Raw genomic sequence first — 23188 nt, forward strand, 5'->3', positions numbered from 1 at the left:
CTCCAGTCTATTCAAATATTAGAAATAATTGAGGTATAGCTAAGGAAACAAAATAAGTAATTATCTGCAGCCTTAGGCATTTTATTTAGCAAATTCTATAACTCACAAAAAGCAAAGAACGTCAACAGGCGAAAAAGACAATGCAATTAAATACTTCCTGAATGAGAAACTGTTGGCGTTTGTGCGGAAAACGCTTCAATGATTTACCTCAAACCTTCAACAAGTCAAGGCAGAGCAGGAACGCTTAAAACCTGTTCCGGGATCGATTTAAAACATCACCTGAAATGCAGATCGCGGGCTGGTTTTATACGCATGACCACTGTTTGCGTAACGGCAGAAGTTAGTGAAAAAAAAAAAAAAAAAAAACACCTTTTCTAAAGCACATACAGCAGTTAAACAGCGAAGCAAATAAACAAAACTGAAAATACAGGGATAATATCTATTAATTTCAGAGGTTATTAATTTAGTCAAACTTATCAAAATGGATGAAAAAAAAAATATTTCAATGCACGCTGAGTTTTTACGTAAATTACTACTAGGTTAAAATTAATAATTTTTGGATTAAATTTAGATAATTACCAATAAAGACAGTTCTATACACGATTAAATAAAGCCAAAATGTAAATTTTGTGCGCTAGTAAAGCTACAGCACCTTAAATTCACGGATTTTAATAGCATTTTTTAAAAAGGCTTGTTAACATCATGAATGACGAAAAACTGCTGGCCAAAAAAGAACGATTAATGTTGCAAACAGCTTTATAGTGCATAGCTAGTTCATGTACATTTTGACTTTTTACGGAAATTACTATTAGGTTAAAACAAATCTATTTTTAGATTAAATTTAGTTAGTTACCAATAAAGACAGTACGATAAAAGATTAAATAGTCAAAATGTAAGCGGTTTGTGCGCTAGTAAAGCTACAAAACCTTAAATTCACGGATTTTAATACAAAAAGCTTCTTAACATCATAAATGACAAAAAACTGCTGGAAAAAAAAAGTTGAAAAATTAACGTTGCAAACATCTTCATAGTGCATAGCTAGTTCATTAATTGTTTTTTGACCATGTAAATTACAAATAGGTTCAAATGAATAAATTTTTAAATAAAAATTAGTTTGTTACCAATAAAATCAATTTCTAGATTAAATATAGTTAGCTACCAATAAAGACAGTACGATAAAATATTTAATAAAGCCAAATTGTAAAAAAAATGTGCGCCAGTAAAGCTACAAAACCTTAAATTCACGGATCTTAATAGCATTTGCACAAAGGTTTGTTATGATCATGACAAAAAAAACCGCTGGCCAAAATAAAATTGAAAGATTAATGTTGCAAACATCTTCATAGTGCATAGCTAGTTCATTTAAATTTAGTTAACAATGGTACAGTAAAAACATTACTGTTACAGCAACTTAAACTCATGGATGTTAATATGAAGGCTTGTTAACGACAAAGGATGGAAAAACCTGTTGGGATATTAGTGTTGCGAAAATCAAACAGTAAAGTTTGTTTAAACTTTGTTAGCACTAACGAAGGTACAGTAAAAACGTCAAATGCAGAGATCATGCACAACTGGATCATTTTAACAGAATTAACAAAGCATCAATCTCAAATTATTGCTTGCAAAAAAACATTAGCCAAAATTGTAACCGCTCATAGCTAGTTCAATTGAATTTAGTTAACGCTAACGAACTGCTACGGCACTTACAGAGCTTAACATTTGCACAAAAGTTTGTAAACATGTATGGTGAAAAAGTTATAAAAATAGTGCATAGCTAATTTCATCTACATTTAGTTAGCATAAACGGTGGTACAAATATCAAACATCATAGCACTGATCATAACGCAATGGGACCGTTTTAACAGGATTCTAGAGCCATTGCTTTTGGATAAATCATCGTAATGACAAATTACCGCTTGTGATAAAATTGAACATAATGGTGCATAGATAGTTCATTTAAATGTAGTTAATGCTAACAATGGTAAAATGCTACTGCTACAGCACCATCCTAAATAACATTTGTTCAAAAGCTTGTTAACATCAAATGGCAAAAAAAAAATAAAATTGGGATATTGACGTCCGTTGAATTCCGTTAGCGGTAATGATGGAACAGTAAAATGTAAAATGCTTTTATAAAGCAATGGAATCATTTTAAACGGGATTCTAAAGCCAGCGTTTTCGTATAAATCATCTCATTTTTAACTGTACATTTTAATTGTGCATAGCTATGGTTCATTGTGCTGGTGATGGGTACAAGGAGGCAATGATACGTCAATTGAAGTGGCTCTAGCTAAAACACAACTAGAATAATTTTACTCGTAAATAAGATGATCACAATTCGGAAGAAATAACAACAACAACGTATAGAAGTCGAGTGGCTAGATAGAGGCAAATCACCAAACAGGGCCAAATCAAGTAGCGGTGTTCAATAAAGGTAGAGGCGTTTCCATCGATCTTAAAAAAACCTGATGTATTTGTTAAATATATAAAAAAAATTAAATCCATGTTTCATTCGTTGAATTCTGTCCCACCGATATCAGTGTCAACACCGCCCGCTGCTGTATCCGGGGAAGAGCTGGGTGAGAATGGCTTGGAGAGATTTGTTCACCGTCATTTGGTAGTTTTTGCCCAAATCGTGTCGGCAAGCCGGACAGGTGTAGACCTCTGCTTTGAAAGACCGCTGAAGGCATTCCTGCAAGAAGAAAATCATTAATGTCTTATTCATAAACTTACAAACTAGCACATATGTAATGAAGATCTGAAACCCTCATTTGTTGTCATAAACCCCAAAAGCAGACATATTTATTTTGATGCTAATGTGATAGTGATAGAAGTACAACATCAAGCAAATTTTCAGTTTTTATACATTTCAGAGATCGCACTCACATTTTGAAATTAAAATAAATTATTTTAATTTTGAATTTAATTTATATTACTTTTTTTTTTTTTTTACAGGCCTGTGATGAAATGACAAAAAAAATAACAAAAAGTATAATTTAAATATTAAAATGGTACAATTAAAACCAAAATATAATTAGGATCAAAATAAATACATATTAAAATAGTATAAAAATAAAATAACAGTATATAAAAATTACTTAAACAGTAATAATAAATAAAATATATATTTTTTTACACAACTAAAATGTTAAGTACAATTAAAATAAATTCATTAAAATAACTAAACTACGAAAGTTTATTTAAATACTATACATAAAAAGTGATTGAAATATAGTATAATTACATTTTATATAATAGCTAAAATATAACGTTTACTAAAGAAAATTTAAATAAATAAGATGGAGTATAGTTAAAGAATTTATAAAGCACAATTAAAACTAAAATACGTTAAATTATGTGAAACTAAATATAATTTAAAAATTAGCAGCTAAAATGCAACTTTAAAGCAAAATTAAAAATGACCAACAAAACTATGATTAAAATGAAGAACTAAAATACAAAGTACATTTAAAATAAATTGTATTTTAATTAATAATGCATGTAAATAAACTTAAATTTAGATTAATGACTAAATAAAAGGCAACTGAAATACATGTATTTTATGTATTTATTCAGAATTTCAAGGAATTCCATGCATTCAAAGGAAAACTGAATAGCTTTCTATAGTCCACTCTTAAGTCCATTGTTGCAATATAACACAAGTTTGTTTGTGGTTTCTTCTCTTACCCTGCAGACGTTGTGTTGGCATTCTGTGGTGATGGGCTGGAAGACGACTTCTTGGCAGCAGATGCATAGGAAAACCTCCTCCACTTTGTTGATGAAGCGCTAAAGTGCGACAAACACATTATACCGACAATCATCCTCAGAAAGCACCTTAAATCACAAGACTCTGGTGTGTACGTACAGGTCCGAGGTTGAGAGACTGCATGGCTTCATCCCACAGCTTCTTGTTGAGCTCGTCCTCTTTGATCAAGGACTTCTGCTCTTTGCTCAGTTTGTAGGCCTCCACTTTCATCTTCTTAGGCGTGCTTTTGGCCGGAGAGCTCTTTTCATCCACTACGTTAGAGAAAAGTGAGGCTTACAGACATAACCCGGAGTTGTCATTGTGTTTAGTCTTTATTAGGGATCCACCGATATAAAATTTTGGCCGATACCGATTACCGATATTTTTATTTGAAAGCCGATAACCGATAAGTTGGCCGATAAACCTATATCCAAATTTTTATGTACTTTCTAAGAGCCCGATTATAAAAAAGGTCTCATCATTAAAAGCCACATCCCAAAGCAGCCTAGTTTGAACAGTGTACATTTAAAAAAATAGTTTCACTCTCCCATTACCAAATTTCATCATAAAAAGTCTTACAAAAATAAAATAATGCATTAATAGTGCAAACAAGTCGTCTCAAGTCAAGTGTTTCTGAAGGAAATAATGCATTATTTATCGCCTTTAAGATATCGGACAAATTTTCTTACCGGGCCAATACTGATAACAGAAATTTGAGCATTTATCGACCGATACCGATATGGTGGCCGATATATTGTGCATCCCTACTCTTTATCAAACTAAGATGTTTTCACCTACCGGTTTGGGATTTCCTCTTCCTCTTGCCTTTGGTGGGCGTTTCCTCAACGTCTTCGTCGTTTTTGTTCTCTTTCTCCTTCTCTTTCGCAGCCACGGCTTCCAGATAACCTTCTGGATACTGAAGCACAGGGGAATGAGGATTAGCAGACAGATCTCGTGAGGAAATAACTATTTAGGTGTGAAATGTGAGTGAAATCAGGCAGACTTTACCTGCATGCTGAGACCCAGTTTCTTAACGCGCTCTTTTCCGTCACGGGTCCATGGAGCAGGTTCATCATCGTTGCGTTTCAGCAAATATCTCCAAACGAGGAAGCCGGACTTGCCTTTCTCTGGCCAGTACTTAACCACCTAATAAACACACTGATTAGTTAAGGGTTTCTGCAGTATTATTTAAGACTTTAAAAGACCCTTTTAAGACCAACTAAAGATGATAAGGAATAAGTTACAGAATCCATCATGTTGTCCAAATGAGTTATTAGCAACACCTCAAAGCTAAAAACTTATTACAGTATTACAATATTATAGATTATTAAAAATCTGAATTAGTTTTTATTTGCTGATCAATTTTAATGTTTGTTTTAGTTTAAAAAAAATAAATGAGATGTTTTTTTTGCAGTGCAAAATGTAAATTTAAAAAACTTCCTGCTCTGATTTAAGACCTTTTAAAATTGTTTAATCTGTGGAAGGGTGCATTAAGGCTTTAAGAGCGGTTTAATACACACAGACACCCTGTGAAAACCCATCATGCTCAAAACACCAGGAATCGCTCGCCTTGTAAATGCCGTCGTATCGGTTGCCGTCTTCAGGACAGAACTTGCTGTGTTTGCGTCCTTTAGAGCTGCGCACGACTCTCACGGGTTTCCCAGCCTTCCAGTCTTTGGCCTCGGCTCCTTCCTTCTCGTTCACCGCTGCGTTGCAGTTCAGAGCAAGAGCCCTGCAAACAACAACAACTATAAAGACTTAAAAACAGGAGAATGCACACAAAATCTATCCAATTTTTGTCCACTTTTGATGCAATATTCATTAAATCTTTAACACTTATTTTCCAGATTATTTCTAAAAAGCAGCTTTGTATAAAGCACTATATTTACTAATAATTCCGCACGATTTAAAAGCCATGATCCAACTACGTTATTAAATGTGTTAAAAACACGCTTCATTTGGATGAGATCTTACTGCATTTTCAAATGTGTCTAACCTTAGTTTGCGTCACTCAGACTATGAATATAATAAAATAGGTTAAATAACAATCATATTAATGATGGTAAAAATAAATAAATGTGAATGTTTTATACAATATAAAAGAATTCAGTTCAAGTGTTTGTTTTTTCTAATTACTTTATAACAAATTATTTTCTTCGGTTCAGTGTATATCACTGTAATATAATAAAAAATAATAATCTGAATATTGAACTTTGATACATTATTAAAGTTATAATTCAATTAATTGTGTCCGTTATTAAATGTTAAAACTTATTTTTACTTGTTTATCCTTTTTAATAATAAAACGAATACTTTTTAGGGTTTTCCATGATCAAAAATCTAGTATTATTAACTATTAAACTAATAATTTAATAATTTATATAAACTAATAATAATGAAAACTATAATTAAACAATCTAAATTGTATAATTTATAATAAATTTTATAATAAAACAAGTACTTTTTAGGGTATCTATGATTTATAAAAAATAATAATAATAACCTTGACATTGTTATTTACTTGGCAGTCAATGGGAGTCACAAGCCTCCCGGTTTTCATCCAAAATATCTTAAATTGTGTCCCGAAGACGAACAAAGCTATAATGGGATTGGACCGACATGGGGGTAAGTGATTAATGACAAAATTTTCATTCTGGGGTGGAGTATCCCTTTAAGAAAACCTGGCACGGTAACGTTATAATTTTTAGTTTTGGTACCGACTTGGTACGAAGACTTACCGAAGTCTTTGACAAAAATAATGGAAAATATCAATTTAAAAAAATTAATTAATTAAAATGGTGTTCATTATTAATTATAAAAAATAATTTTTCATTGTCTTGCATTGTTCAGTGTAAAATAACTATCACTATTACTAATCCAGATTTTATATTGCATTTCTATCTGAACACTGGTTTATCATCGAATCTCGTAAGTTTTTCGGCTGCTCTCTCGCACCTGTTCATGTTGGTGAGCTTCTGATCGCAGGACTGCTCCGCCGTCCGCTTGTTTCCTGAGAGGTCACGACCCCCGGAGCCCGTGTAGGTGAACTCCTTACCATCGTCCTGATAAAGACAAGAGTCACAAGTGAACAGACGAAGAACTTCTCAAAGGACAGTTTGGGGCGAGAATCTACAGACGTACCACATCGTCTTCATATCCTCCTGCAAGAACCAGTGAGTAAGCGCCGTCATTACTTCTGCCATGAATCCCAGCGACGTGAGGCCTGTGAATGCCAGACTCACTCACCTGAGCATCAGAAACACAACAAGATCACGTTCATCTCCATTCAGGACAATCAGGAAAAAACAGGACTCACACTCACCTTTTGACAGACTAATGCAAACATTTTCAATGTTTAACTACTGAATTATTAGTGCTGCGTTAGAGAACTTAAGAGACTTAAGAGACATTTAAGTCTATATCGTTTTAAATAAGTGAACATTCAAATAAGTACATTTGCGAATTAAAAAATAAAGTCTGTGTAAAAGTTGTAACTATATTAAATATGTAGCATCATTTACATTTGATAAAACGGTGATCAAATAAACGATTAGCTTGGTAATTTTACAGAAATTTGTAACAAACATCTTTATAAACTAAACTTGAATTGTATAATAAATGATTAGTAAATTAATAAATTAAAGCTAATTGTGAATTTTGTAAAAATGCATCTTTTAGATAAGATAGAAAAAACATTTGACATTTTATTTTGTATTATTTAATAGTTGTATTCCATTATTTAACTAATAATGGAAATTATAATTAAAAACATTTAATTCTTTTTTTAAATAAAATACTTAAAACTAGTACTAATAATTGAAACTGACTTACACAAATATACACACACATACATACACATATATATATATACACATACACACACATACATACATACACATACATATATATATATACACATACATATATATATATATATATATATATATATATATATATATACACATATATACACATATATATATATATATATATATATATATATATATATATATATATATATAATTTCCTTTGTGTATATCAAAGGCTATTTTTGTGGCAAATATCATTTAAAAAAAATAAATGCAATAAAAACTAGCGAACAAACAAAAACAATTTATAAAAAATAAACACACAAGATTTTTTTCCATTAACGTGATAAAAATTCTAAAAGTTTTCCTGACAAAATTTTTAAATTCTAAAAAACTGAAAAAACATTTATTGCATCTTGATTGCAAAAAGAGCTTTCTCTGTACATTAAAAGCTGGACAGTCAAATAAAATGTGCTTAACAGAAAGGGGAACTTTGCAGAACACTTTAAACCTATATATTAACACACACATACATACATATACATGTATATAGCCTCGACATTAACGCTTGTCCAAGTGGATTTTGTGAAGGGGCAAGTGAAGGAATTGTATTTGCCCGACCAGACAAAAAACCGGATTAAAATTTTAATAACAAACAATAACTAGGGCAGCACCGAAACTTTGGCCGAATGATTCAGAATTTATTATTTTCAGTGTAAACGGTGACTAATAACAGATTATGTATTGACAGTATCAAGGTCGAGTCAGTTGAGGCTCGTGCAGCTCACAGAGAAATCAACACTATAAAAAATAAAATAAGATAAATATTCTATATAACATATGTAAAAATCACACGACTAAGACTCATGTTTTCCAGACATTCAGCACGAATGCAAATGTGATAGAGTTTATACAACTAACGGACTTACATTTTAGACATTATTGATAATTTTTGCTCCACTTTACAAAAACTACAACGCATATTTTCCGTTGTTGTAATAATGTAAAATGTGAAAAAATTATGTGTTTCTGAACAACCGAGTATGATAGCATGTTCTAGTACACCCCACGAAAAATAAAATCAAGACCTTGTAAAAGAGCATAATAGGACCTCATCAAATTTAAGAATTTGACGTAAATGGAGACACGTACATTTAATCAGGATAGGAAAATATTGTCCTTCACAAAGGCGGACAAGAACATGTCAAAGCTTAATGTCGAGCCCTGTATAAATTGACTATTTTTACTCCATTATTAAAATAATAAATGGAAGCTATAAGTGGAAAAAAAAATAACATGACCCTGGAGCACAAAACCAGTTTTAAGTCTCTTCTATATTTGTAGAAATAGTCAAAAATACATTAAATTCTAGATTTTTCTTTTATGCCAAAAATCATTAGGATATTAAATTAAGATCATGTTACATGAAGATATATTGTGAATTTCCTATCATAAATACATCAAAACTTAAGTTTGGATTAGTACAACTTCAAAGGCAACTTTCTCAGTGTTTTATATTTATTTTTTTGCTCCCTCAGATTCCATTTTCAAACAGTTGCATCTCCTCGGCCAAATATCGTCCTCATAACAAACCAAACATCAATGGAAAGATGATTTATTCAGCTTTCATGTCATGTATAAATCTCAATTTACAGGGTCCAGGGTCACATCCTTTCTGAGGTTTGTGACCATAAACAGGATAAACTCGAGTGGATAAGAGATGCCCACCTGTACTCTGAATTTCCACAGCGTTCCCACTGGGACTCCAGGAACAGGGCCGTAATGGTTGGAGGGAACGATGGTGCACTGTTTAGTGCGGCCGACACATGCCATACCCTGCAAAACACAACACCAGTTCCATAAACGCTTCATGTGAACCCATCCCACCCCTGTGTTTGAGCATTCGTCCGTCTGAAACACACCTTCCCCCAGTCTCTCTGACTGGACGAGCTCGCCGACGCCATCTTGGCCTTCTTCTTGCTTTCCTTCAGCTTCTCTCCTGCTAGAACAACTTCGCTGGCATCGTTACGGCATTCAGGACAATACCTGCGAAAAAAGACATGTATGGTGGAATCGACAGGTTTAAATGTATTTATTTTTTATGCTTAATTTGGTCAAACAATTTGCACAATGGCTTAATGAGCAATTAAATGAAGGCAAAAACTTTTCTTTTCTTTTTTTTTTTTTTTACAAACATTTTGCACATTTATTTTGCCAGAAGATTATTGGTTCAAATTTGATTTAAAACGTTGATTTAATGTTGCTTTGAATGAACGTATAAGATAAAAGACAAGTAATAAGTGAAGAAATCGTAACAAGAATAGTTTTGTTTTATGAACACTTTATTGGTGTTTTTTTAAATTCATCAATTTACAAATGATAGTTACACCAAATAGTTTTAAATACTTAATATTTAAATATTGCATAAAGTTGTCTTTCTTCATTAAATAATTAAATTAAGTTGGTAGATAAATTTGAGAACCGTTGCAAACATGAAAACAAGAGCTAAAGCTAACAGTTGTTTGATTTTGGCAGAAGTTTTTTGGTTCAAGTCCCGCAAATGTCGATTTTTTGTTGCTTTGGATAAATATATTGGATAAATGATGAGTAATTAACTGATTACGGAGAAATCTGCAATTATAATATGAACGTGAATTTTAAAACTTAGTTTAACATAATTATTGCAAATATATTTAAATATTGTGCAAACAACTTTATAAGCGTTAACAAATACATTTTCTTCATTTTACAATTATAACAATTACGTTTGTAGATACATTTACACAAACTTTAAGCATGAAACCACAGCTAAAGCTAACAAGTTTGATTTCGACAGTTGTTTAAAATCCCTAAAGAGTATTTATTGTTGCTTTGGATGAACATATTCAATAAATTATGAGTAATTAGTGATGCAGAACTTGTTTACTAGTCCTTGTTCCGAAAATGTTTTTACAAACACTTTGTACAATTTTATTTATTCCATTTTAGAGCCTAGTCTAACAAATCTATGCAAAGTCTTATCTATGTACAATGAAGAAAAAGTTTGCTGTAGTCCACTTTGATACAATTGAAAGTTTTAAATTTAAGTTTGTAGCTAAAGAGACCAATTTAGCATGAAAACAGAGCTTAAGCTAACAATTTTGTTGTTGGTTCGAATCCTTTTAGAGTCAATTTATTGCCACTTTGGAAGAATGTATTAAACGAGCAATTAGTGACAGATTTACACAAATTCAGCGATTTACAAATCATATTAAAAATTGTTACACGAACCTATGTAATTGTTTTAAATAGCTTTAATATTTTAAAATATTGTAGAAAAAAAAATTGTACAGAAAATGTTTACTATAACAAACTTTATCATACAATTCAAATATTTAAGTTTGAAGATAATATTGAGAAACTTTGTCACCAGAAGGTTGTTGGTTCAAATCCCTCAAGAGTCAATTTATTGTTATTTTGGAAAAATGTATAAAATGAGTAATTAGTGACGAAGAACTAATTTACCAGTCTTCGTCAGAAGAATGTTTTTTTCAAGCGATTCAAAGAAATTGTACAATTTACAATGATATTAGAGATGGTTACACTAAGCTATATAATTGTTTTAAAGACCTTAAACATACTTAATCTTCAAAAAAAAAAAAAAAAAAAAAAGGTTTATGGAAAATGTCAACTATAACAAACTTTCAGGATCAAATTCAAATATTTAAGTTTGTAGATACATTTGAGAAACTTTGTCACCTGAAGGTTGTTGACAATGTCCCTCGAGTCAATTTTGTTACTTTGGAAGGATGTATTAAATGACCAATTAGTCATTTTAACAGAGAATTAATTTACCAGTCTTCATCAGATTCAGAATGAATTACACAAATTCTGCAATTTACAAATTATATTAAAGATTGTTACACTAACCTATGTAATTGTTTAAATATCTTTAATATTTTTAAATACTGTAAACAAAACGGTACCAAAAAAAGTTAACTATAGCAAACTTTCTTCATTATACAATTAAAATACATAAGTTCATAGATAAATTTGAGAAACTTTGTGTTTTTTGACGTCACCAGAAGGCTGTTGGTTCAAATCCCTCAAGTGTTGATTTGTCGTTGCTTTGGACAAAACTATAAGATAAGCTTGTTTACCAGTCCTCGTCTTCTGGGATGGTGGAGAGGGGCGGGTTCAGGCAGTACATGTGAAAAGCCATGTCGCATTCGTCGCACAACAGCTGTTTGTCGGGATCCTGCTTCACGCCACAAACGTGACAGTTGCATATGCGGCAGTTCTTCTTCGGGTCGTCTTTACAGACCTTGCACTCGGGTCCATTTGACCCTGATTTAACAAAAACGAGGTACCTTATAGTTTGCGCTCAACATACGGAGTCAGAATACTGCAAAATGTAAATGTTGGTTAGAAACGACACAAAGTCAGACTCACTCTTGAGAGGGCTGTCAGAAGAGGCCCCTGGACCCTCCAAACTTCCCGGCTCCTCGATCTTGTAGATTTCGGTTACGAACATGATGCGACAGTCATTGAGAGAATCACCAGCATCTCTGTAGAAAATGTTAATTAATAAAAACGAACAGCAAGACATTTAAATATCTTATTTTCTCAACGGCAAATTTTACACACTGCAATTGTTTGGTAACCAACAATTGGTAACCTGTTTGGTAACCAACAATTCTCAAAATATCTTCTTTTGTGTTCAACAGAATAGAGAAGCTCATTTGGAACAACTGGAGGATTGAGTAAATTAGAGATTTGTCTTTTAGTTGAAATATCCCTTTAAAAGTCTAAATGTTGGCCTACCCGAGCAGGATCTTGCCGTAAACCTCACGTTGGGTGCGCTTCTCCCTCGTCCTCTGGATCTCGGCGTCATACCAGTAGCCGCGCTCCTTGGGCTCATCAGGGTTGTAGTTCACCATCACGATCATGCCCGGCTCCAGCTGGTGCCATTGGTAGACGGTGCGCGCTCGCGGACGGACATCTTTCCCGTGCAGCTGCACCACGCCATTCTCAGGGTAACTGCACAGAGCAAACCCACGCGATTAACAGTCACTGGCGTGGGATGATCAAACAGACTGTCTGTGATGAACGGTTTAAGATGCAGATGAAAGGAAAGACTGAAACTTGGAGGTGGTAACAGGTGCATGAAGCGCTCAATGATGAATCCAGGTGTTCAACATGATAAAATCAGTTCAAATTTGGAGGGAAAAACCCTGTATTTTGTAGATCATTTCAGTGGGTTTGGAAAAACAAAGTCACACATGTCTGTTGTTAGTAAACTTAAAAGCTCAAGTCGATTCAACATTAAAATTAGGCCATAAAAACATCTTACTGAAAATGAATCTTTCCCCGCCAACATAAGTGGTCAACAATTTTGATGATTTTCACAAAAATTTGATGGCCTACAGTATATTTTGCTGTATGAATATCTGAATATGCAACATACCAATAAAGATCAAAGCCTCTACTTCTAAACAAAACAAAAAAATATATATTCTAGTTTAAAGCATTCCTTTATCAACACTTGAATATAGGTAGGTTTCATAAAAATGTATAATTGAACAAAAAAAGTGAGAAAAATCACATTTTTATCAAAAAATACATCTGGATAATATTCAGTATGATTATCAAAGCATAAATCCAGTAAATCCCTTCCATCACCTCCAAAGCTTGCACAGTCATTTTATTCCATAACATTATGCATTTTTCATTTATATGCTGTCTACTGCTAATGATCGTATAATTTTTTCATATGCATCCGTTTACATACGAGATAGCTTGTTTTTTTTGTTTTTTTTTATTCCTGTTCTTGTGTTTTTGTTGGTGTGGGAGGTTTGTACTCATACAGAAGATGTGTATTGGCACTCTGAGTGTTTAACTCAATAAAAACTCAATTCAATGGCGGGAAAAGAGTCAACTTGGACTGATTCATGACGCAGTGATTCATTTAAGATTTTTGATTCAGATTAATTTGGGTATAGTTACATTATAAAATCTATTTAACTTGCAGAAAGATTCTCTCAATGTTGATGTTGTAAATTACATTGTATATGTGTTTTTGCATTCAGCTCACAAGGACTCGATATAAAAGACATTTCTTGCCATTATTATGCATGATTCTTTTGCATCGGAGGAGAAGATTCACAGTCAGGATTCATGTGATATGTACAGTAACTAAACATTTAAACTCACTCTTCGTATTTGACGTGATAAATGATCTCCTCTTCTCCATCAGTGCCTACGTCTTCATCCGAAGACTTTGTTGCTTTTGTCACATTGATGATCTGCGCCTCAAACCAGGCACCCATGTTTAGGTCTCGAGCATCCACAAACTCATTTATCTGGAAAAAAAATTAAGAAATTACATTTACTATCTGATGGGGAAAAGCCAGCGAGACATTTGAAGTGGAATCGATATAATGCAAATCGATCGAAATCAAATGTATTAAGTTAAGAGTCATTTTATGCAAGTTGTCACATTTGCCTTTTTTTTTTTTTTTAAGCGAACAAAACAACTTGTGTAAAAAGTGACTAACAAATATTAAACATTAGTTTGGATACATCAGAACGATTTTACAAACGCTTTATGAATGATTTACACAAATTACAATTTAGAAATTATTTTAGAGCCTAGTGTAACAAAATACTTTAAATATCTTTAAAATATTTAAATACTGAATCACTTTGGATAAAAGCGTCTGCTAAATATACTGTAAATAAACAAAACTTTACTATAAAACAATTAAAATGAATTTCATTTTACAAAGTGAAAATTTAATTGTATAAATATCTAATCTTTAGATTTAACAAAAAAAACATTGACTATCCCAAAAAAAGAAACAAAGTTTGTTCATTACAGCATTTAAATATTACGTTTGTAATTGATTTAAAATACAAGAGAAACTTAGCAAGAAAAACGTCAAAACGAAACAAGACGTTAATAGTGGAATCAACAATTTATAATATGCTCACTGAACGCAACAATTTGTCACAAAGTGATTTTACAATTAGTTCATGCAAAAAAAAATTACAAAATAAATGGTTTTACAAATTTAACAATCGAGAAAAGATTTAAGAGCCTAACGTAACAAAAAAAAAATATTACAAAATTTAAATATCTTTAATATATATAAATATTACAAACAAAACATTTTTAAAATATTATATAAAAGCTAGAAGCTAATTAAAAATGAACTTGTTTATTATATAATCAAAACGAGATGTTTATAGTGGAATTAAAGTTCAATTCAAGTTTATTTGTATAGCGCTTTTTACAATACAAATCATTACAAAGCAACTTTACAGAAAATTATGTTTCTACAATATTTAGTAGTAGCTTATAAGTGGTGACTGTCAGTTTGTGCACGTATGACAGGATTTGTAGAAAAATGTATGATTAGTTTATATAATTGATTTATGAAAATTTAAGTCAGATGTGACACCTTGTAAAAGCCAAAGCCAGGGTGGATGAGGTCTGGTGCGTCGGTCTGTCCCGAGGTCCCAGCGCTCTGGCTGTCGCTCTCGCCGTGCGTGGAGCTCTTATCCGACTCGCTCTGGGCCGATCCGCAGCCGGAGTCGGAGTCGGACAGCTCGGCCTCTTTGTCCTTCGGCAGCGGTGCCTGACGCACTAGAAGCTGCACGATGTCGTTTAACCCGACGTTATAATCGAAGAGCGTGTGACCGTCTTCCATCTATCAATGACAAAGAGAACCTTATAACAACAAACACAAAAAACACTGGTTCATTTTTTAATCACCTCATCAATTTAAAGATATAGGTCACCCAAAAATAAAAAGATGATATTTTGACCACTGTTTGCAATCAATGTTTTTTTTCTACTGTGGAAGTCAATGGTAACTACCAACTGTTTGATTATCAGCAATCTTCAAAATATCTTCTTCTATGTTCAACATAAAGCAACTCGTTCGGGTTTGGATTGACATGAGGGTGAGTAAATGACAGAATTTTAATTTTTGGGTAAGCCAGACCCCTTTAAGCCAGATAAAACCAATCCCTGCCCACATTAAAGAAGTAAAATGGTTTTTGAACCTGTTTGCCCCTGTAAAAGAGTCGCTGCCTCTGGGGTTCGATGGTGAAGAGCTCGGCGATCTTCATGCGAAGCTCGTCCACTTTGGTGAGCTTGGACAGAGAGTCGACCCGATGGGTCTCCTTGCCATCCATTGTGCGCACCTGGATCCACATGGCGGCAAACCTGCAACGAGCGACGTCAGCGAGTGAGATCGTTTCCCGCCTTGCTTTTTATAGTTCAGACAATGGCTCCGAGCCAAGACCTTCAAACGAGCAGGAAAAAGGTGTTCGTTTCACAGTGACGTGAGCAACACGGGCAGCTTTTTCCTCATTCGTCTCCTCCGGCACTTTTAGGGTTGATACTCTGAGAAGCTGCTTTAAAGCAATCTCTTTCTTCACGAATTTATGTAGAGCTGTGTTACCTTTACAAAAAAAGTCACGCATTAGCATGATACAGCGATGCTACCGAATGGTAAAACCCAAGATACTTTCATTTCAACACCATTTGACCAATATTTTCCATTAGTTTTCCAATTTACAAGTTTTCCATGAATGTCCGAATATGGAGTATGTGTATATAATGAGACTAAATGATTACAATGGTATTACAAACATATGCTAAAGAACACTAATGTAAAGCATGGCTTTACCAAGGTATATGCCTAAAAATAAATTTGGTCTTGCTATGGTACATACCCAAAAAACACAGCTTTACAATGGTTTATGCCCATAAAACATGCTATTACCAAAGTACATGGCAAAAAACAACAACAACAACATGGTATTACCAGGACACATGCCCAAGTACATGATATCACCAAACTACATGCCAGATAAACATGGTATTACCATGGTGCATGCCCAAAATGTGGTTTTACCAAAGTATGTGCCCCAAAAACATGGCATTGCCAGGCTACAAGCCAGAAAAACATGGTATTACCGAGCTACATGCCAGAAAAACATGGTATTACCATAGTGCATGCCCAAAATACGTGGTTTTACCAAGATGCCCAAACAAGACTGGTACAAACCATGATTTCACCATGCTACCCGTCAAGATTCAGTTTCTTATTCGCCATTCCTACAGGCGAAATAGTGTATAATAGAGTTTTTTTTTAATTGTTTACATCTCAGCTCTTCAAACCAAGCCTGCTATTGGCGGAAATACACCCCTAACGTCACTCAATGGCACTGCAGTGGGTGAAATAACATCAGTCTTTGTGTTGACGACTTTAAACCAACAACAGGAAGCTGGAATGAGTCTTGACCTTCAGAAATGAGTCTACTTGAGGTTTATTGGTAGGAATCAGTCACTTCAAACGGGAATGATTTAAAGGTTGTGCGCTGGTCATGACGTGGGTGGTCTTGAATCAAAAACTCTTAAAATTACAAATATAAACTACGACAAATTGAAGACGAGTGGAAATACTAATAATTTATTATTTTAAATTACATATAATGAGTTTAAGTAGCACAGACCCATTCAGAATTCCTACTTCAGGGTATTTGTCCAATATAAATACATTCAAAAAGACATGTAAGACAAAGACAGAAAGTCAAATACAGGAACGTGTAAAAAGCACTAAATATTATATAAATATTACACTTTAAATTATATAAATATTAACATGCACACGATAAATATACAAGTTTATTAATATTTATACAGTAAAATAAGGCGCGTTCGCACGGTTTCATAAACAATAACTTTAAATAAAAACCGAAACTGGATCTTTACCTGTAAACTTCCTCTTGGGAACAGAAGACGTGATTTTAATTCAATCAAAGTGCTAAAAGTGTAAAAACGTTGCACTTTTGTTACAGTTCAACCCCGCAGAGAAACACACTAAACCTAGGGCTCGAATCAATAAAAGTGTGTTCAACAACGTGTTCCCCTCCCGCCGCGGGCACGGCGCGCCGCTGATTGGAGGAGCGGAGTTCCGAGCCGCTCGCTGATTGGTCGGGGCGCGCGTCACTTACGCGCGTTGCCGGAGTTTAGGCTCAGCGCGCGAAACCCTGCTCTCGTTGTTGCACATGCTCGGCTCCGCTGTAATCTCGCGAAATCTGGCGGGAAATTAAATAATAAAAGCACACGCTAAAAGAATCACTTATTTTTAATAAATATATATATAATTAACATGTGTTTACTAAATGTAAGTAAAATAAAATATTTAAATATATATTGAACATCAAGTGATCAACACGTAAACAATTTAGAATTATCTTAGAATTAATAATTATTATATATATGTGGCCATTTAAATCACATGTGGAAAAGCCACGGTTATTTTTAATTTTTATTATTATTGTTTATTCGTGATTACAATGTTCGTTTTTTATTTGAAAGTTTGGTACTGTGATAAATAAATAGCCTAAATAATAAAAAACATTCCTACTGCCATCCTCTGGTCAAATTGAGCCCTACAGAAGTCCACAAAGTATAACTTCTTCCGCATTTACAAGAGAACGCGAAATGTAACCATTCAGTCTTTGGAAACACCCATGTGTCACTTAATGTTTGAGATACAAAACAACCCCAAAACAGCGTCTTTATGTCGGACAATCGGTCTTTTGCTTATAATTTACCGTGTGTGCTGTGAAGCTCTCAACGTATGTTTCTGTTTCTCAGTTCCTGCTTTTGGATGAATGCAGAACTATAACAAAGGTAAGACACACGTTTTTTATGCTTCTTTGTAATGTTTATAAGATACATATGAATGACGTAGTACATATTTATACGTTATTTGGTCAAACGTGACGTATGACGGTCATTTTAGACTTCGCTCTTTAAAGAAAAGAGTCGATGAATACATCAGAAATCCATTTGATTATTTATACACCATTTATGATCTAGTCAGCGATCCCAGATAACAGGGAACGTTTTCAGAACGTAAATTGTAACGTTGTGGCAAGGTTCTCTCGAAGTTATGAACAAAAGTTAATATATAACGCTCGTTCAAGGTTCTGCTAATAATGTTCGCAAAACGTTAGCACAAAAACATTAAAGCATATTTTTTTTATAAAACATATTGGTCTGATGTTTTTAAATATTGCCACTTGCTTCAAAGAACGTTCAAAAGTAACGTTTCCGTAATGTTCGCAAAATTCTAAAACCAAACGTTCCCTTAACGTTTGCATAAAACGTTTTTAAAACATTGAAATAACGGGACGTTTTGAACGTTTAGAGAACATCTGAAATTACAAAATGATAAAACGGTTCTCTTAATGTTAACATAACCAAGAACTTTTAAAAAACGTTTAAAACTAAATTGTATTTTGAACGTTTAGAAAACATCCAATAGTAATGTTTTCCGTAATGTTCACAAGTTGATAATATGAAATGTTTCCTTAACGTCTGCTTATAACATTTAAAAATAAACTTTCGGAGAACATACAGAAATAACGTTTTAAGAGGAGTTTGAACCTGTGATATATTCTTCGGGGGATTAAAGGAAAATACAATTAAAAAGTGTTTTTTTTGCATATGAAATCTTTATATTTTTGTTAGCTGGGGGAATATTAATATTTAAAAATTGTAATCGTCTCATAACTTTCACTTTTTCTTTCAGCATTCAGAAGCTCAATCTCATCTAAGTGACTTCACATTGATTGGAATGGCTTGAACATGTAATGTGAGCGCACATATTCACGTATGATCATCTGAATCTGCATAAACAATGGCAGATGGTGGAGTAGAGCTTATGAATCAAGGATTTGCAAATCTGGCCAAGGCATTTGAGATCCTTTCCCAGGCTGGGCCGGAACGATGGCTCAGTCTGACGTTAAAAATGGAGCGCAGTCGGGCCGAGGAATTGGTGAATGCCATGTGCTTGATTCTCCTTAAGAGGATTGGAGATGCGCACACTAAGCTAACGGCTAACAGCGACAGCAGCATTGGAAAATACTTGGCCGAAATGGTCAGATTGCATGGAGAACGTGTCAACAGTAGCCACATTGGTGGCTTTAAGTCAACAGACGCCAATACATTATTGGATATCGCCAGAATTTTTGCCATTTTGGTGCAGGAGAGATTGTGCGACAAATCGTTACGAGATCAAGCATACTGCGAGGCTCTTGCGTCGAGCAGAGCGGCTGGTTTGCCATCTTTATACCTCGAGGAGGAAGTAAAGCAAGTCTGCGGGCCTGACATTATCAACGAATCCAACACCGAACTTCCTACTGAAACGTACAATTTGACTTCTCTAGAGCGACACGAAAGCCATCCATCATCTCAGCAATTAAGTTCATGCTATAGTCTCGAAATTAGCTTGCCAGGAGCTAAAGAATCCAGTATGGACCAATCAAAGCCGATGAGTCTACGGACGCCAACAGATTGCGAAACTACAGCAAGCCAAGACCAACTACGACATCATGATAATAGATCAACTAATATTTGTGCAAAGGACCAGCTACCAACAGAGGAAGTCAATTGCACGACAAAGTCGAAGCAGTCTTTAGACGACAAATCAAGCTCCCAACTTGTGACATCCAAAAACACGAATCTCGATTTTTCGTCCACCCCAAACGATGGTGACAAACTTCGAGCTCAGCCACTAAACGCTACAGATCACAAACCGTCATCTCAACTTGACAGTTTTCGCTCTCTAGAACCGAGCCAAAGCGACGTGGAAGAAATGTTTTACGACTTTGTGATCCTACACGAACCTGAAGATGCAGACGAGGCGGAAAGACTCAGAAATAAACTTGAGAGTATCATCCGTGGAGTCGGCGCAACATTTTCAGATGAATTCGCGCAACCTGGGAAGTCAACGTTGCGATGTATGGAGGACGCCATTGAGAATTCGGCATACACGCTGCTGCTGCTAACCCAGAACTTCAACTCCAACCTCAGCGCAACCAGCGCAGATTCGGCGATCGTGAATTCGCTGGAAAACCACCACAAAATGAACTCTGTAATTCCGCTGTTACCTCGCAATAACTGTTTGTCGCGCAAAAGTTTTCCGTTGGTGCTTAAGACGAAGGTTCCTCTCGATGAAAGCAGCAGAATGTTCGAACGCAACGCCCAAAAGGCCATCGCACGAGAAAAAGTGGCATTACAAAAAAAGGTTTGGAAGAGTAAACAGCACTGTAAGAAACTAGTCGAAGAACAGAAGAGACAACAAGAGGAGAACGCCATAAAAGCGGAGCTTCGGAAACACGAGGAACGATTAGCACGGATGAAACTAGAAAGCAAAATGCAGCAAAATAACATGTTTTATCCGACATCTGCACCGATGCATTCACCTCCGCCTCACGGGACGATGCACCATGGCGCATGCCAGCAGCAGCAGCAGCAGCAGCAACCGTCGTGCATCCATATCGAGAACGCTCAAAACGTTATGATCGGAAATCACTCAACCATGAATATCGACCATGCTAAAAACTCACCCAATGAGTTTGATTCTTTAACCTGATGTTTAAAGTGTTTTATCACTAAAACAGGTGTTGTGAGAAATCACATGTGTTTCTGAAAAGAAAACTTGATTAAGCAAATCCGGTTTGCTTACATCTGGTTGCCTGATGTGTTTTTAGGGGGCGGGGTTTGGAGAATGGGTGATGATTGACTACAACTACCGAAAAGTACAAGAAATAGTGTTCCATATCATTGTATTAATTCAACATTAGGGCTGTCGGTATGTTTTATGGTGGATTATTGGTCTTTTTTTTTTTTTTGAGTCTAAGCTTAATTTCCATGTTCAACATAATTCATATGGTTATTACAGTACATTTTTGCTTTAAAGATTATAAAGTTGATAAAGAAAGACACGTCAACTAAGAGCAAAACGGTGTTACTGTGAGGTAAAAGGTTGTTTTTTTTAGTAAAATAAATCAAATCATATGCCAGCATGGAAAATGTTTACATTTTTTTGTGTGATTTATGGTAATGTTCTCTTGTGACAAACTATGCTAAATTATTATGTAATTACTGTGGGGAATTTCTTAAGTTCTGAATAAACAATAAGCTTGTATAAAAATAAATTATGTGTTTAGTGGATTTTTATATGAACATTTAAAATATGTATTTGTGGAATGACAACCTATTTCGGTCATAATAATAAATTAACTTTGACAAAACTTTTTTTTAAGAAATAAGAATTAGAAATATTAAGAAATATATCTTCATATAAAATATAACGATTAAGAAAACGAATTGTTTAAATAAACGATTTATGAAAACAAACCAGCATATAAAATGTCAAAGGCCAAAACATACTTCGTGTGACGTCGGAGAGCAGGCGTCTGTTCATTGGCTGCTACCTGCGGCTGCTCCTCCCCCTGAAATGCGTCACAAGGTCACCAGCCAAACAGGTCACTTGCAGCGTTTCCAAGATGGCAGCCTCCTTGTGTCAGTGTTACCAAGTGAGTTTCTCATTTTAAGCGTGTTTTAAGCGTTTGTCAACAGTGCTATTAATATGTGCATCCTAAACACAGTGTTCACGATTACAGCAGCACGAGCACGCGGTTGGTTCACCAGAACCGTGCATGTTTAAATGCAGAAATGTGATTAGATTGATTAGTCATGCCTATGAAACATGATTCTAGCCTTTATGGAACATTAAATAATGTAATAACAAAACAGGCAAAGCTCTTAAATCACATTACTTGAGTACAAATCATAAAATAAATACTGAGCAGAAATTGGTTGTATGTATGTGTTATATTTTGTTTGTAAGTGACATCAGAGCATGTTTATCTTATACTACCATTCATAATTATGGAAATACTGTATTATTATGAATGTTTTTGTCCTCAGGTGTGTGTCAGGAAAAGTTCTGCACTTTTATTCGCTCGTCAGTATGCATCATTATACGACAGAGCTCATGTGTACAGGATCGCTATGGCACAGGTGAGTGTTTTCCATTCATTTTTAGTGAAAAGTGTGATTTTACAGGTTTTTTTAACATGCATGTGATGTGCAGGCGAGGTTTATGTCCTCCAGCGGTGGTCGGAAGGGCTTTCTGGGAGAGTTTATGGACAATCTCAAGCAGGAGCTGAGCAAGAACAAGGAGATGAAGGAGAACATCAAGAAGTTTCGCGAGGAGGCCAGAAAACTAGAGGAATCGGAAGCCCTTAAGCAAGCCAGGAGGAAATATGTACTACTTTTATGTCTAATGTATTTCTAAAACAGCCAAACAATTCATTTCTTGATTTTTGAAATTGTGTTTTCTTGTTGGTGTCTTCCAGAAAACCATCGAGTCCGAAACAGTTAAAACTTCTGAAGTGTTGAAGAAAACACTCGGGACGATATCGGAGACGGTGAAGGAGGTACGTGGAATTAACGCAGATTTTCATGTGCAAAATAGTAGTCACATAGTTGATTCTTAATGTTATCAATCAAGTGGGGAAGTATGGTGATATCTCTTAAATATTAACCTAAATTTGTACCCTATTCATCCGGGGTGTCTTGTCTTAAACTGCAGTGATTTTCAAAACTGATCAATGTTGTTGTCTTTCAATGTGTTATTAGGTTATTGTATCATTCTGCAAAGCATTATGTTTATAATACATTTAAAAATTAGGGTTTGGGAGAAGTCGGCCGTTCGGACATCGGAAAGAAAATCAAAGAAGGCATGGAGGAAGCAACTAAAACAGCCAAACATTCGGC

General features: G+C 34.5%; 3 protein-coding genes across 5 annotated transcripts in view; 2 read left to right on the forward strand and 1 right to left on the reverse strand.

The window, feature by feature from the left end:
- Positions 1–2449: 2449 nt before the first annotated feature.
- LOC127942794 (E3 ubiquitin-protein ligase UHRF1-like) lies at positions 2450–17493 on the reverse strand. 3 transcript variants are annotated; one of them, XM_052538753.1, is made up of 18 exons: positions 17321–17493; positions 15846–16004; positions 15604–15766; positions 14997–15245; positions 13747–13895; positions 12358–12573; positions 11986–12101; positions 11694–11880; positions 9477–9600; positions 9283–9390; positions 6887–6991; positions 6701–6807; positions 5315–5477; positions 4754–4891; positions 4544–4661; positions 3866–4017; positions 3688–3786; positions 2450–2692 (listed from the first exon to the last, which is right to left on the reverse strand). In XM_052538753.1, the coding sequence occupies exons 3-18, from the start codon at positions 15754–15756 to the stop codon at positions 2543–2545; spliced, it is 2334 nt and encodes a 777-aa protein (XP_052394713.1). In that variant the 5' UTR covers positions 15757–15766; positions 15846–16004; positions 17321–17493; the 3' UTR covers positions 2450–2542. The 3 variants fall into 3 exon arrangements, with proteins under 3 accessions (XP_052394713.1, XP_052394712.1, XP_052394711.1); XM_052538752.1 differs by lacking the exon at positions 15846–16004 and having other exon boundaries at positions 17321–17491; XM_052538751.1 differs by lacking the exons at positions 15846–16004; positions 17321–17493 and adding an exon at positions 16614–16751.
- A 488-nt stretch (positions 17494–17981) lies between these two features.
- Positions 17982–21561, forward strand: LOC127942796 (TIR domain-containing adapter molecule 1). Its single transcript, XM_052538757.1, has 2 exons — positions 17982–18247; positions 19152–21561. The coding sequence occupies exon 2, from the start codon at positions 19260–19262 to the stop codon at positions 20994–20996; it is 1737 nt and encodes a 578-aa protein (XP_052394717.1). The 5' UTR covers positions 17982–18247; positions 19152–19259; the 3' UTR covers positions 20997–21561.
- A 281-nt stretch (positions 21562–21842) lies between these two features.
- LOC127942800 (mitochondrial import inner membrane translocase subunit TIM44) overlaps positions 21843–23188 on the forward strand; it is a 6106-nt gene continuing 4760 nt past the window's right edge. The window contains exons 1-5 of the mRNA XM_052538761.1: positions 21843–21942; positions 22337–22429; positions 22503–22676; positions 22768–22848; positions 23103–23188. The exon at positions 23103–23188 is cut by the window's right edge and continues 64 nt beyond it. Of these exons, the coding sequence (XP_052394721.1) occupies positions 21913–21942; positions 22337–22429; positions 22503–22676; positions 22768–22848; positions 23103–23188 (464 nt within the window). The 5' untranslated portion in view covers positions 21843–21912. The remainder of the gene's footprint in view (positions 21943–22336; positions 22430–22502; positions 22677–22767; positions 22849–23102) is intronic.

The sequence above is a fragment of the Carassius gibelio genome, chromosome A22 (genome assembly GCF_023724105.1).
Source record: "Carassius gibelio isolate Cgi1373 ecotype wild population from Czech Republic chromosome A22, carGib1.2-hapl.c, whole genome shotgun sequence".
Classification (NCBI taxonomy): domain Eukaryota; kingdom Metazoa; phylum Chordata; class Actinopteri; order Cypriniformes; family Cyprinidae; genus Carassius; species Carassius gibelio.

Coding starts and splice junctions, on each gene's coding strand:
- LOC127942794 (XM_052538751.1), bottom strand. Junction 12,102..12,357: donor TACGGCAAGATCCTGCTCGG/GTAGGCCAACAT, acceptor CATTTTCTACAG/AGATGCTGGTGATTCTCTCA. Junction 4,892..5,314: donor GATACGACGGCATTTACAAG/GCGAGCGATTCC, acceptor TGTGTTTATTAG/GTGGTTAAGTACTGGCCAGA.
- LOC127942796 (XM_052538757.1), top strand. CDS start 19,260: ATGGCAGATGGTGGAGTAGAGCTTATGAATCAAGGATTTGCAAATCTG.